Source organism: Vanacampus margaritifer, chromosome 4 (assembly GCF_051991255.1).
Source record: "Vanacampus margaritifer isolate UIUO_Vmar chromosome 4, RoL_Vmar_1.0, whole genome shotgun sequence".
Lineage (NCBI taxonomy): Eukaryota > Metazoa > Chordata > Actinopteri > Syngnathiformes > Syngnathidae > Vanacampus > Vanacampus margaritifer.
Window position 1 is genome coordinate 9844219 of NC_135435.1, and position 15554 is coordinate 9859772.

A 15554-nucleotide genomic window follows, 5' to 3' on the forward strand; every position below is an offset into this window, starting at 1 on the left:
AATGTTACACATCATGAAACTAATGGCTACAATTCTGATGTTCTGGGTTTGAATCTTTACCTCTGCCTTCTTTGTGGAGTTTGCATGTTTTCTGCTACTCCGGCTTCCTTCCCACATTCCAAAAGCATACAGTACATGTTAGGTTAATTGTCCAGGTGTGAATGTGGATGTGAATGTTTATATGCCCTTTGATTGGCTGACCACCAATCTAGGGTGGACCCTGCCTGGAGTGCTAAGTCAGCAGGGGTAGGCCACAGCTCACTTTGCGTAGTTAAAATCAATTTCGTTTGGTTAAACATTTGGCAACAAGTGTAATTCGAGATATTTTTGTATTATGTATGAAATTGTCTTCCTAATTTGGCAGCCATTCAACGTTCCTCTCAGTTGTTATCCATCTTATGAGCACGCTCCAAAGGGAAACTAACATCATCTCCACTGTTGTTCCGCACATCAGACCATAGTGTTGCTCTTTTGTTTGCGTCCTGATTATGCTTCAGGCCACCATTTTTTCTCCTTCACTTTCCAGTCTAAACAAAAGTCCGCTTCATAAACATCTTAGCAAGAGACTGTAAACAAAAACATGTATCCACTGTTTATTTCCACAGTATCAGTAAGTGCTTGTCCACTTCACCGCAAGTTGCCATTAGACGTAGTGTCAGTGAGAGCGATGACTCTTGGTTTCCACATTTTGCAGGACTGCTTCACAGTTGAAGGAGAGGATTTGAAGCATGACTTTGAGAGGCTTCAGCTGGGGATGGAGATGGTGGGCTTTCTTCCTTACACGCGAAAACAGTGAGTGATGGACGCACAGCCACCCATGCACACTAGTTGTAACCTACATGGAATTTGTGTTAATAAGGACTCAGCTGGTTCTGGTTTGCCCCAAAAAGTCTTAACTTGATCAACATTATAGCAGTACTGCTTGCATGTGTTTCAATTGTTATAAAGTCTAGCGCTCTAGCACTCCCATAATCAATACAATTTACATTGTACAGTACATACCCAGTGTTATTTAAACCACATCAACTTTTCTTTTAGGATCTTCTCTTTGCTATCAGCCATCCTCCATCTGGGCAATATTCGCTACAAGAGGAAAACCCACAGGGATGACTCTATTGACATCTGTAACCCAGAGGTGTTGCCGGTGGTTTCAGAACTCCTTCAGGTACTACTAGATCATGTTGTGCAAGCATTTACGTCTGCTTAGACTAATTAACATGGATACTGACAAAGTAGAATTGACATCTGCAACATGTTTTTTTGGGCCAAAAGTCAAGAGGTTAAATGTAAACAATTAGAATTGCTTATCCCTGCACCAAGATTTAAGCATGAAGTTGAATACAACTGAAGCAAGATGGTTTTCTTCTATACTTTTTGTAGGGGAAAGATGAGATCTTGAAACAGTACTGTGTGTCTTTCTGAGAGTCATCATTTAAACATGCAAAATATATTTTGGTCATTGTTTTAAGCTAACTATGAAAATCCTTCACTGTTCATTGAGTCTATGGGAGCCTTATTTTTGTGCTATGCTCTGTACTGTTTTTTGCTCTATTCATCTATCTATTTCACAAATATGATCTGGACACTAGATAACTTGTTTGTGGAGCATTAGCTAATTGAGTTATTGTTCAGGTTAAACATGACTGTCCATCTTTATTGAAAGTAATGACGTTAATTTGTCTCCTTAAAACCCCTTCAGACCCATAGATGATTGCAGTGGACACAACATATTTGCGTGTCTAAACCAATAAAAACGCATAATTTGGACGATGTCAACACTTCTGGTTCATGTTAAAAAATTTACATAAAAGCTTGGTAGATTTACAACACGTTACAGCCATATTATCCTGGCGTCCACTATCCACAATTACCCCCCCCCCCCCCCACATCATGATGTTTCATGGGAAAATAGTCCCAAAAAATAAAATAAAAACACAGCAGCAAAAATGCAAGTCTTTAAAAGATTTTGTCATCCTGCGCCTAAATAAGCCTGGATAAATGTTGGCATTTAATTTATTAACTGAATTACAGTAAAATATCTGTGATGATCGTGGATTTATTATTGCATATTGTGGCTTGAAGCAGATTGGATGATTATATTTTCTTACGTCATGGTCAGGTCAAAGAGGAAATGCTGATTGAAGCTCTGACAACACGGAAGACCATTACTGTGGGTGAAAAGCTGATTGTCCCTTACAAACTGGCAGAGGTGAGGAATTCTCCATTTGGATCAACCATAAGTAAATATTATGGTCAGCCATGTGTGTACAGAATGTACAGATGACTTAAAGCAGATTGTGGTTAAGCACGTCCATATGCACAGCGTGTCTTGGTGTGTAGTGTGTCTGGAGGCGCGTTGCCAACTCAATAACGGCCTCGGCTCTCCAGGCTGACCTGGCCATGTTTACAGGACAACTTGGACCCATACCGGATCTCCTCTTGCACTCTTACAACTGCTCCACCAGGCTATGGCCGCACACGAAACACAAACCCGAGAGAGAGCACACACACGCGCACGCACATACTGTATGCACACACGCACACACGCACAGTGTGTTAGTGTGTTTAGAGACAGGAAGGCATTTCAAGCTGTTGTACAGTTTTCATTGGAAACCCTGCTTGGCAAACAAACAAAAGTCATGGTCTGCAGATGAGAGCCATCCGAATAAAGGCAAAGGACAACATGGAATTTTCATGGCTTAACAAATGGATTAGATCACCACCCAATGTCAGGTTTATGCCAGAGCTGTCTTAAATTTGCAACACCGGTAATTGCCCAAATATTTTTTGATACCCTAATATGTGGAATCTTTAAAAGACTCCAATTATGATTGTGATTGCATGTTAAATAAATGTGTTTGTGTTAAAACCCCAAATATATTGGAGAAAGAGTTATGAAGTTGTTCCAATTTGGAATGTTTTGAGCCAGACTTCCTCTAAATAATGAAAAGATTATCACTGATTAGAGAAAGTGAGAGGGAGAGGCCGTTTGTACAGCTTTAAATTGATGTGTTGCTCGATTCATGATTTTTAGATATTTGGATTAAGTCTTTCAAAGGATATCTTACTTGGTCGATTATTTTGAGGAAAAAAAGGAGATGTTGCTTTGAGTCACCAATCTAAAGTTTGTTTTCTTTTTAAAGACCGTCTCACCTTTACTTCTGAAGGGTCAAAGCTTTCCATCAGAAATGTGAATTAGATTGTTTATCCTGGATAATTTGACAAGAGGCCTGTCATAAATGACCTCACTGTTAATGAAAAAGTTTGTTTAAACAGATTTTATGTTGAGATATTTACATAAAGTATTGAGCTATACACAGTATACATATATTCAGACATTGTCATTTCATTTGGCATGCATGCACTATTTGTATGCACTTTGTTTTTAAACCATTCATTGTAGCTAAAAAAAAAAAAAGAAGACATAATAGTAAATAAAAACAGCATATAAGCATGAAGCGGTTTAAACCCTAAAGGAATGTTTAAGTGGCCTTGAATAAGCCAAAGCCTTGCACATTACTATACCTTACTGTATATTTGTGTTTGTACTTGCAGGCGGGTACAGTTCGAGACTCCATGGCAAAGTCGCTGTACAGTGCACTCTTTGACTGGATCGTCTTCAGAATCAACCATGCTTTGCTTAACATCAAGGACCTGGATGAACCCGCCAAGGTAGGGAACTAGAGAGTAGAGCGATGGATAACAGCACATGATAAATATAGGCAGAGTCGGGCTTGAAATTAGTGTGATGGGTTTGATTGTCGACCAGTTGAGGGGGTACCCTGTCTTGTGCCAGGATAGGTTCCAGGCTCCTCTATAGAAAACAGATGCATAGAGCGAAGTAACTGTTTTTTCAGATGATTTGACGAATTTCAATTGCTAAATGAATCCAAACGAGCATTTTATGGTCTCATAGATCCTGTCCATCGGAGTGTTGGACATCTTTGGTTTTGAAGACTATGAGAACAACAGCTTTGAGCAGTTCTGCATCAACTTTGCCAATGAGCGTCTCCAGCACTACTTCAATCAGCACACCTTCAAACTGGAACAGGTGAGCACGTCATCAGGACTTTGATAATTTTTTTTAGGAAATGCCTTCTTAAACTTTGAATATAATCTCTTCCTTATTTATTTGTAGAGGAAACCTTCGTCATTGCCACATGGCACAGTTGGCTTTCAGTTTTAGATAAACTTGTGTTTTGTGTCCTGTGCCAATTTATGACAAATAAGACCCATGGGTTACCCCTTGCACTTTTCTCAACCAAATTTGTTTCCTTAACTGTTTCGGGGCTCTCATAAATGTTGTTGCCTCAGAGTTTGATTATTGTATGTATTTGCTTGTTGGATAAGTCAAAACATAACAAAGAAGATGAGTCAGCGCCCATCTTACGCACATGCTCTGTGCATAAAAAAATGCTATGTCTTAGGCTCTTCATGCATTTATTTTCATAGGAAGTTTCGCCCATTGGTGAGGCTATAGACACCTTAAGTCTTTGTCTTAATTCTAGTATCTTTGTCATTGTTTCCAAGAGTGGTTATAGCATTAGTCCACAAGCACTTGTGTAGCCAGGCCCACTGATGAACTGTCCCTTTTAGCCAAGTCGAAGCCAGTGTAGATCTGCCAGGGGGGGATGTCGTTAGAACAAAAAATAACTGCTTGTGTGCATTACATCTATACCGGATATCCACCAAATCCCCCTAAAATGATGCATGGCATTTCATAATGCCTGTGTGTTTCATGCATCTATTCCAGTGGTCACCAACATGGTGTCCATGGGCAAGCCCCAAGGACCACTTAACTAACCTGTGTTCTCTTCTAAAAATAGCTCACAAGGGATGCCCCATTGTGATTTCCTAGGACTGCTATAAAGTGATTATTTGAAAAATGAACTTTTTCCCTGTATTTAGAAGCAGGATACACAAAAAGAGAATGAGTATTTATTAAATTCTTCTCTGTATATCCACAAGGGCAACAGCTGGAAGGTAATAATGGATCGCTGGCATAGGGCCAAAACCTCATAAGTCAAATCTATACTTTTGGTCAATCCACACGTGTGGGAGACATTTTATGAATTATTAGCGGTTAGGAAAATGGATGGATGACAATTCTAAAGTGTTGAAAATGGCTTGTTTTTATGATGCAATATTAATGGCTCTCCTGAAAAGTGACGATTTTGGAGGTACAAGGTTCCGACACCAGCGATATTTAACTCTTTTGTGTTAAAAATTTGTATTTATATATTGTCCTCCATTATATTGCATTTCATCATTCGTTTTTTTTTATTTTTTATAGTATACTTACTGTATTGAATGCTCTTGCATGTAGGAAAGGGGGGAGCCATAGTCGTCGACCATTCATTAATTGCCAGGAGAACAGTCAAACTCATTAAATATGCTTAATAACCACACTTGAGCAGGAGCTTGCCACAACATGTGTGTACACTACAATAAGTACAGGATATCCTTAAAAAAAATTTGCGTTTAAAATATCTGTTTTGATATGTTTAAATTGTGTGAAAAAGGTAAATCCAAACATTTATATATTTATGTATTTATTTAAATCATGAGTTTGTCTCTACATATCACATTTCGGGTAGGTCTGCAATAAATGGGGTTCACTTTATTTCCCCTTTTCCCCCCATGACATGATGATATGATACATAATGACTTTACCAAATCATAATAGTCCCAACTACTTGTCCTCAAAGAGAAAATAAATATTTCTACAGTAGTAAGGAGTATCTCTTAAGTATTTTAGTAAATGAGATCAAGTATTTTAGTAAATGAGATCCCGAGTAACAGACCGCAGGGATTTTCATTAAACATCCCCTAGATTAAGTCTTTATTGACTAAAGCTCTTTCCCATGGACACAGGAAAAATAACATGCACAAAATTGCCTGCGGGTACCTTCAGATTTTTGTAAGAATAGTTTTGTTGAGTGCTGAGCATACTGTTTGTGTTCCCTGTAGGAGGAGTACAGGGCGGAGGGCATCAGCTGGAGAACTATCGACTACATTGACAATACAGGTTGCATCAATCTCATCAGCAAGAAGCCCACAGCTTTGTTCCACCTCTTGGATGAAGAGTGCAAGTGAGTCCGTTGTTTAGTTATTTGGAAAATATTGTGTGTGTTTTTTCTGTGGGGAATCACAAATCTCATCAAATAATACAGATATATGTATTTGTTTATTTCCACAATGTTGCAGTCAGAAACAGGGCAAAAGTTTTGCTTAGCAGCCATTCACATTGTAACAAATTGATTCCTCCTGAAGCTCTAATCTTATAAACAAGAGTCCAGCAAACCACTATCTAACAAATTTGAACATTGTACTGACAATGAATCATATATTGAATAATGCTTTAGTGCCTCACCCCATAGCAACATTAATCTCAATTTTTCCAAGATATTTTGGACAATCGTATCCTTCCACCCACATGGGAACAGTTTAGAGAAGGCCCTTTTCTGTTCCTGCTTGACTGTGCGTCTGTATTCACGAAAGCAAGATTCTTAAAGGAGTGGTTGGATGTGGACAAACCTGAGAGCCCTGATCTCAACTCTATTAAATATCTTTGTGAAGTAGAACAGAGATTGTGAGTCAGGCCCACTCATTCGAGATCAGTGACGTCATTTATCATTTTCTTGTATCATCCTCAGTTTTGTCTGGACTGTATTGCGACACTCCATTTGGACACTACAAGTTCCTCCAGCTTGAAAAAGCTGCAAAGCATCGGGGCCGTGTTGTTTTGATTGAGCTCAGATTTCAAAACCCCTGGTGTCTCATTCCCCCGCTCTTCCTGTAATCTGTTGATTTTCCGCAGCAGTTCTGGCTCTTGATAAGAAAGGGAGCAAGAGACCGTATGAGCTCCAATTGACTTGAAATGACTGCCGTGTCAGAAGATAAAATGTCCAACTGGTTAAAGATCAAATCGTTTTAACTCATCTGAAAAATAGTGGTTGGCGGTAGCGGCGTCTTGTTGTACTATATGGATGAAAGATGTTATTTGCTCATTTATCATTTTAAAATGAGATGAACATATCAGGAATCTGTTGACTGTTGCCAGTTTGTTTTTCCAAGCGTGTGTTTGCGACGTGGCTTTAAACACTGTTTTCTTTGCAGAGCTCCTCCCTCAAGATGTTTTCATTTGGAGTGCAGATGTCAAAAGCCATTGTTGCGCCCTTTGCCAAGATTGTTGCGTGTTAAAAACTTCTCTTTGATTTCAGCTTCCCACAAGCCACCAACCAGACGCTGTTGGATAAATTCAAGCGGCAGCATGACGGGAATAGGTACATCGAGTTCCCTGCTGTCATGGAGCCCGCCTTCATTATCCGACACTATGCTGGCAAGGTCAAGTATGGTGTCAAGGTCAGTGTTAATCTCAGTTTATGATTGGACGATAGATTTGTTTGAATTTCCAGAAGTCTATCAGAGACGAAAAGACCAACATTTTGATCAATTTTGTTTATAATACTTGGAAGACGTACTAACAACATTATAATCTGCCATTTATTAATTAAATTTTAGGGGAACGGTATTTATGACATCATGGTAACTAGATTTTGTGTGTAAATCGCCACTCAGTAGAAAAATCATAATTACAGTATTAAAGGGGAAGTCAACCCAAACATTTTCTTAAAATGTGTTCAATGAAGCCCCACTAGCCTAAACGCGGTATTCTGGTTTCCTCATTCACTCCCAGCCATTTTCACTGAAGCAATCCCCTTCGCTCTCGGCTGTTTTACTGGATTTTGACTGATTTTGCAAGGCCCACAAAATATTGTGTTCTATTGCTATAAAAACATGAAAAGAAAGATTAGAGCGCCTTCTTTCATCAGGATTTTTTTATCTGTTTCCGTTTTGTAGCAATTAGCATTAAAATATAGCTAAGTTTCATCATTATTCACAAATCTGTTTTAAACTGTGGGGGGAATAGCTTGTTTGCAACATGGCCCTGGTTTATCTCTTATACTCTACTGCCACCTGCTGGCCGTTTTTGTCATAACTACTATTTCTTCAACCGTTCTCTGCAGTCCAGAGGCTGCATCAAAGCCTTCTGTATGCTCTAGCATAAAAAAATATATAAATACGTCTTTGAGACACTGGTAATATTTAAAATATAATGTATTGATACGTTTTTGGGAGCAAATGAGTTAATATTGTGATTGTAGAATATAAGTTAAGATGCAAAATCCACCCGCTTTTATCCAGCTCTAGGTGCGGCCATGTTGCCACTTGCTGTTGATTGAAAATTAAATCACAGATGCTCAGGGCACAGGTAACAACCAATCACGGCTCACCTCTTTAGTGAAGCGTGAGTCGTGATTGGTTGTTACCTCAGCCCAGTCATTTTCATTCGACAGCATGTAGCATAGTATGCAACATTGTCATTAAAAAATTTAAATGATTTCACCAATTGTGCCCATCTATTTTTGTATTTCTCCAGTTTCTCATGAGCTGCAGCTAGTATTAATCCATTGCTGTGATATACAGTAGGCCTACTGGGAAAGAATCCATTCTTAGACTTGAATATTTGGTGGCAATCTTGCAGACTTTACGATTCTATTTACAAAGAATTTGTCCCTCTGTGTCTTCGACAAAGGATTTCAGGGAGAAAAACACAGACCATATGCGACCAGACATTGTGGCGCTGCTGAAGAGCAGCAAGAATGCCTTCATCTGCAGTTTGATCGGCATCGATCCGTCGGCCACCTTCCGCTGGGCGGTACTCCGGGCTTACTTCAGGGCCCTGGTGGCTTTCAGACAGGCTGGGAAGAGGCACATCCCCAAGAGGGCTGGTGAGTGCAAACAGAAGTCTTACAACAGATGGATATTCATAGACAATGACCAAACCTTTAGTTTGGCACAATTACACACAGTTATGAATCTACAGTACATTGAAAATCACGTGTCTGGAGACACAGTTTGTGTTTGTGATATTGTAAAAAATAAAATAAAAATCTATGTTGTAAAGGGGCAGAGAAATAAACAAGCATTTAATCATAATATTTACTAGTAGTTACCAGACAATAGTAGAATATACTGTGCCCAAAGCTTTGTTTGTGAATCTTTGCCATCAAACTAGGGTCTTTTATAAGCAAATTCCCTAGCAGAAGAGAAAGTGATTTAAAGCCAACAAATGCCATACTTACCACATTGAATTATGTTCCATTTGTTCATTGTAGGTGGCTTTTGTCGCATCATGACATATTTGATGCTTCTCTAACTGCTGTTTCTTAGTTTTTGTGCTCTGTTCTGTAATCATTTGGCTGCCATGTATTTACACCAGCTGTTCCTCTTCCTGTCAACTTGAATGCTGCTTTACTTCACTGTTGCTGCATTTGATATGTGATAGAAGATGTCATTAGTTATACATTTGAAATGCAGATCTATTTCCTTGTATAGTAGATAGTAAATCTAACATCATTTGCCTTTGCTTCAAATATTATTTTCGATTCCCAAAAGATCCGCTCCTGTACCCCACTATTGAAATTTGTATTTAATTGTTGCTTCTTTGCTTGCCATTGTAGCAGATAATTGCGTAATTTTCATATAAAGAGTGAAAAAGTTAACAAGATGATACTGTATATATTGCAATGGTAGTTAACAACATATGTGAAATAGGGCCACTACTTGTATAATAACATTGCTTCAAACAAAGGATTCACAGAATTGTCTTACTCCTCTAACTTGTTGAAAGTATGGAAACAGCTACCCACAGAATTCACCTTGTGGAATGGCAATTGAAACATCCAACTACTTCCTCAAATGCAGTTTTCAATGTCAAAACGTCTTCTCTCCGGTAGACAACCGCATCTCTTTTTCTTCACTGTCTAATCTTTTCATTTGTCTTTCTTTTCCCTGTGTTGTATGTCTGTGTTTCTGTCTCTGTCTCTGTCTCTGTCTCTCTCTCTCTCTCTCTCTCTCTGTCTCTCTCTGTATCTCTCTGTCTCTCTCTCTCTCTCTCTCTCTCTCTCTCTCTCTCTCTCTCTCTCTCTCTCTCTCTCTCTCTCTCTCTCTCCCTCCTTGTTTCTCTCCTCATCTTGTTTTGCTTCTCCAAGGGCATGATGACGCTGCTCCCTGTGCAGTTTTGCAAAGTGTGGATAGTTTTAGCTTTCTGCAGCACCCTGTGCATCAGAGAAGCTTAGAGATCCTGCAGAGATGCAAAGAGGAGAAGCACAGTAAGGCTGCCAAATAAAAGAACTCCTCCTACTCTACCTGTCCACCCACAGACAACTGGGAAGGATAAGGGATGAGGCCAACCAACATCAATATAACTGCACTGTACTGCAGCTTGAATCAAGCCAAGAGAGATCAGAACCATAACAGCCAAATTTAAGACAACAATTCACAGGCTTTATTGACTGCTTTGTGATTATTGTTGATTACCCTGGTTTTCTGTTAGTAGATGTATTAGATGATATTTCTGTATACTAGATGCTTGTTGGTCTCCCCATCCCTCTGTCTCCCTTTTCCCTCTTGCATTGCATAGCTCAATGTTGTGATTTTTTTGATTTTTTAAAGCTATTTTCCCTGCTTGGTGTTCACGGGCATGTCATGTCACTAAAATGTTAGACGCAAAGCAAAGAAGTGCATGTTGCTGTACAGTAGCTTTGTCATGACACGTTGCCACTGCTAGGCAACCATCACTGCTGCTTCCGTGTCCATTTGGAACTTGTTTTGCCCTCGAGTACAGTTCACACAAAAATGTTCCATTGTTGCACAATTAGACATGCTGGTGATGGTGGTTGATGACTGATGGGTTGCATCGCAGACTCCGGACAACCACAACATTATGACCACTTGCACAATGCTGAATAATGATATCAAATACAAGAGCTGCATCAAATATTCCGTCTTTCCGAAGATTATACAGGGAGGCTTCAATATTCTGAACGCTGTGCAATGAACTAAAGTAGTTTGCGAAGCGGTGTTAGAATATGACGTCATACGACATATGGCAACACACATTTATTTACTGTAATTATGATTTTACAATCTCATTGGCATAATAATGATCGACTAGGCCATGTTCTGACTTGCATGCAAATTTGGGTTATGTCACTGCTGGTTTTTTTTTGGTTTTTTAGTCTATCGGAGAGACTCATTTCATATTGTTATCATAAGAAAAGTTACAGTATATCTAATATTTGTATTCTCCGATTTTAAAAATTGAGATTAGATAGTCAAACTTCAACCACAAAAATAAACATATTGTTAAATACATCTCTGGTCATGTCAATCAAACTGATTAGTATATTCATGAAAGTGATTATATTTGATACAGCTCTTGTAATAGATATCATATTATCTTAGTTTAGGTGGTTGGTGTATGTGTGTATTCTTGCCGCTTGTCTTTTTATTTAGTACTTTACACAGACTACCAATTTTTTTTCACATGCCACTTTCATGGGTCTTTTTCATGATGCTCAAATGTATAATTGTCTTTTTGTTTTGTGCTGTCCTGCAGCTCCTGATGAGAGTGAAAATTTACAAATTGATGAGACTGAAAACGGTATATACGGTAGTTATATACGGTAGTACTGTTATAAGCTATCTGATGAATCAATTTCTTTTAGTCAGCTCTTGAATTTCTCATCACTATTTTTGCAATATGGAATACATCATTTAGAAAATGCAGGCTTATCACTGCTCTTCCATCACACATTTTAACATCAGGACGATTACCAAGTTACCACATTAGAGCACAATGCTGTTTTGTGTATGAAACAGCAAATGGAAAGCATTCTGACTAAATGCCCCCTTCTATAATTTGACACTAACAAAAGTAACTCATTTTAACCTTCACAGACCTTTATTTCTGAAATAAAGCACTTGCACTCAAGAGGCACATAACACACTGCAATAACACTGAAGTCTTGTTATTTTAACTATTGAATGGTTTAGATTTTAGATTTTGAATGCAAGTTGTGTGATGCTTACACAGTGCTCTCTTTTGGTGAACAGGTATGAGCAGGAGGAGTCCACGTACACCACTGTCAGACCATCAGGGGAGCAACACCATCAATGAACAATGTCAACGGTAAGTCTGACAATGTATTATGTTCAGACTTTATATCGTAATTGCAATGTTTCTCAAGTCAACACAATTTTTTTCTTTACAATAATATGTTGTATGTGCCCCAACTAGTCTAAATACAGCCTATGGGTTTTTCTTTTTTTAAGACAAAAAAAGGTTGTGTTTTAACTTGACTAGTTTCGGCGATGACTGCCAACTTCCACAAAAGCTGTCACAGCCGGAGAGCTGCTGAGGAAGGCGGCAGTCGTCGCAGAAACAAGTCAAGTCGACAAGTATAAGATTTGTAGACAAGATGAATTTTTTTGTGCTAGTCTAAATACAGTATTCTGGTCAATATTGCATTTGTGGAATATGAGTTAAAAACAACAAAATCCACCTGTTTTTATCCACATCATTTTGTCACTTGCTGCCGACTGAAAATGACATGGTTGTTCAGAGTTCAGGTAACAACCATTCATGGCTCAGCTTCAGAAAACAGGTGAGCCATGCTTGGTCGTTACCTGACCCTTTTGCAACTGTGATGTCGTTTTCAGTCGCCAGCAAGTGACATGGCTGCCCCGTGAGTGGCTAAAAACAAAAACTCGTATTCACAAATACAACATTCATCTCAATGTTTACACAAGTGGGGCTGCATAAATCATAATTTTGTCAAGAAAATTTGTAGGTTGACTTCCAGTGTTTCCCACACCATATTAATACTTGGGTGCGCCACCCAAGTAAACTGGCTACCACCCAAGGAGTTTTCAAGAAAATCTATTAAAAATGTATTTAAAAAGAAGAAAAAAAACGTGTCGCGATCGGATATACTGCATGTAACGTTAGTTCGCCGTCACTCACTTGTGGATCGTGAGGATAGAGGAGACGTAGTAACAGGACTGAGACCCCCCCCACCCCCTTTCACCCAAGTAGATTTCAAATCTGTGGGAAACACCGACTTCCCTCTTACGTTACAAAATGGTTAAATGCATTATTAATTATGGGATGGGCTTCATAAATGTTTCTTCTAAATATTTCACAGACATGGGTGTCCTTTCTGACTTTATTTTTTATACTGTACAGTATATGATCACACTTGTGGGCATCGGAATTGCTCTGTTACGATCTGTTATGATGAAGAGACCATTAACTGTGCTTTGGCCCCAGTGACTGTCACACTGTCACACTGAGACCCTGAATCACCACTTCTCTAATTAGCTGTGGACCATCAGATTAGCAGCTCACGGCTCATGACTGGTGGTAGGACAGAGCAACCCGCCCAAGCCTGCTTTATTTAAAACACAGTCAGGGGGTGTTAAGTCCCTTCTTAATTTGATTTGCAACCTCTGCCTACTCTTCTCCGTCTCCTTTTCTTGCACTCGCTTGCTCTCTTCTCTCCAAATTAATTGAACAGCTGCTTCCTCAGTGATGTAAAGTCACAGCTATGTATTGGTAAGAAATGTCGAGAGTGGGATAAATATTCAGTCCCGGCAGGGTGCTTGTCAGCTGGACTGCGTGCTGCACACTGCAGTGCTTTATGGGGCTCTTACAGAGACCACGGGGATCGGCAAGTTAACACAATGGCCATATTGTGCATCGCCCTTTACTCAAGCTGATGATCAACTGGGGAGAAATGTTAAGATTTTAGGCCAGAGGTGATCAGATGATTTGTGCGTATTCCTTATTAGCTATCGCAGTGTGTAGTTCTCCAGTTATACTTTAAAGAATGCAGACATTGCACAAGTTCTGTTAACGAAAAGTGATGCTTCTGGGTAGCATATCGGGCCATTTGAACAGTTCTTACATATGAACATGTCGGCTGTTAGTTTGCATGTAATCAAATCACATCCACTCTTGCTCTGAGTTTGTGGATAATGCAGGATAAATCGTTATGCCGATAGATAAGCATCTCTTCCATGGCCGGAAAAAGCAGACACAAAGTATTAGATCAAAATGTGTTTTATCGTCTTGTCTCAACACATTACTGTATTTTGTAACAAATATGGGAATGCAATGGGAAATAAATAAGTATCTCCGTTACTTGGTGTTTCACTTTCCGACTGCAAAAGAGTACATTGTATCAAACTCTACTTTTCCACAGCACAGCTGCTCCAACATGATATATTGTATGCATAATGTAGCTGAAAGATAAGCTGAAGCTACACAGTCTGTTGATTCAGGATGATAGAAATATAGATATTATATGTTTTGTTAGCACTCCCATCGTTAATTTCCCCCTCCTTTGACTCAGCGGAATTGTCTTGCTGGTGCTGTTACTACTTAAACTGACGTGATGCTTGGTTGTGTGTATATATTATGTATTAGATTGTGCCGCATGTTTTGGTGAGTGAGTCCACTCTTATGCATGCATGTTTAATTTTGGGCGGGAAATGACACACTTTCTTTTGTATACCACACAGAATCACACTGATAAAAGTATTAACACAGAGGAAGAATAAATTGATTGATAAATGTAATACAATTTTGTGTCTGCTTTACCATAGAGGTTCTCCGGGCCTTGCCTGGAACGGGCGTGTGGGACGACAGAGCCGCTTATCATCCAGCAGCTCCACCACAGACGAAGATGGCATCTTTGTCAACTCTGCCAGCAGCAAGCTTTTGGAGCGAGCCCATGACATTCTTATGTGAGTGCTCTCTCCTTTTTGAGGATGAATTTAAAAAACAATATACTGTATATATTATCTGAACTGCTTAACCTCACGAGGGATAGTGCAGCACAATGGATGCGTCTCTGCTTCATTGTTACGAGGTTCAGGGTTCTCGGCTCTGGTCTTCCTGTGTCAGATTATCACGTTGGGTTTCTCTGGGTTCTTCGGGGGGTTGTCAGCATTCCAAAAACATGCATTGTAGTTAAATTGAAGACTAAATTGTCCGAAGGTGTGAATTTCAAAGTGACTGTTATTTGTCTATATGTGCCCTGCGGTTGGCTTGTTATAATTTCAGGGTCTCCCCCACTTCTTGCCCAAAGCCAGCTGAGCTCACCTGCCAACCTTATAGTGAAAATTATAGGAATTTATAAAAAAAACTGTTGATTCCAATTCGAATAACTCAAAGGACGGCACCTGATAGATTGGCACTTTGTCATTTTACTTTTTACAAACAGGAGGAACAAAAACTACAAAGCCAAGCCACTTCTTCCAAAGGTAAACAAAAAAAAGGTTGATCTTTTTCATATTTTAAATTTTTTTTAAAGGGTGATATTATGGAGTGTTCATGTGTTCTGCTTTGATTGTCACTTGCAGCACTTATTGAATGTCAAGTCACTGAAATACCTCAGCAACTTGACGCTCCATGACCGCATCACCAAGTCGCTGCTTCACCTTCACAAGAAGAAGAAACCACCCAGTATCAGTGCACAATTCCAGGTCAGACACACATACACACACAGTGCTTGAACAGCTACTATTAAAGTGCAGTTTTGCAACACTGCAATGTCTCATTCATCTAACAATGACAAACAAACAAACACAGGGCATACCAGTTTAAGTAGGGTGTGGGAAGTCCATTATGCCTTTCTCAC

General features: G+C 39.3%; 1 protein-coding gene across 7 annotated transcripts in view; it reads left to right on the plus strand.

Moving 5' to 3' along the window:
* Positions 1–15554, plus strand: part of myo9aa (myosin IXAa) — an 80463-nt gene that overhangs the window by 42096 nt on the left and 22813 nt on the right. For 4 of the 7 annotated variants that reach the window (XM_077564880.1, XM_077564885.1, XM_077564886.1 and 1 more), the window contains 14 exons: positions 695–792; positions 1039–1165; positions 2120–2209; positions 3556–3672; positions 3917–4051; positions 5971–6092; positions 7224–7365; positions 8600–8795; positions 10059–10178; positions 11468–11512; positions 11965–12040; positions 14518–14658; positions 15138–15177; positions 15277–15399. In XM_077564880.1, the coding sequence (XP_077421006.1) occupies positions 695–792; positions 1039–1165; positions 2120–2209; positions 3556–3672; positions 3917–4051; positions 5971–6092; positions 7224–7365; positions 8600–8795; positions 10059–10178; positions 11468–11512; positions 11965–12040; positions 14518–14658; positions 15138–15177; positions 15277–15399 (1572 nt within the window). The remainder of the gene's footprint in view (positions 1–694; positions 793–1038; positions 1166–2119; positions 2210–3555; positions 3673–3916; positions 4052–5970; positions 6093–7223; positions 7366–8599; positions 8796–10058; positions 10179–11467; positions 11513–11964; positions 12041–14517; positions 14659–15137; positions 15178–15276; positions 15400–15554) is intronic. The other 3 variants (XM_077564881.1, XM_077564887.1, XM_077564884.1) reach the window with 2 other exon arrangements.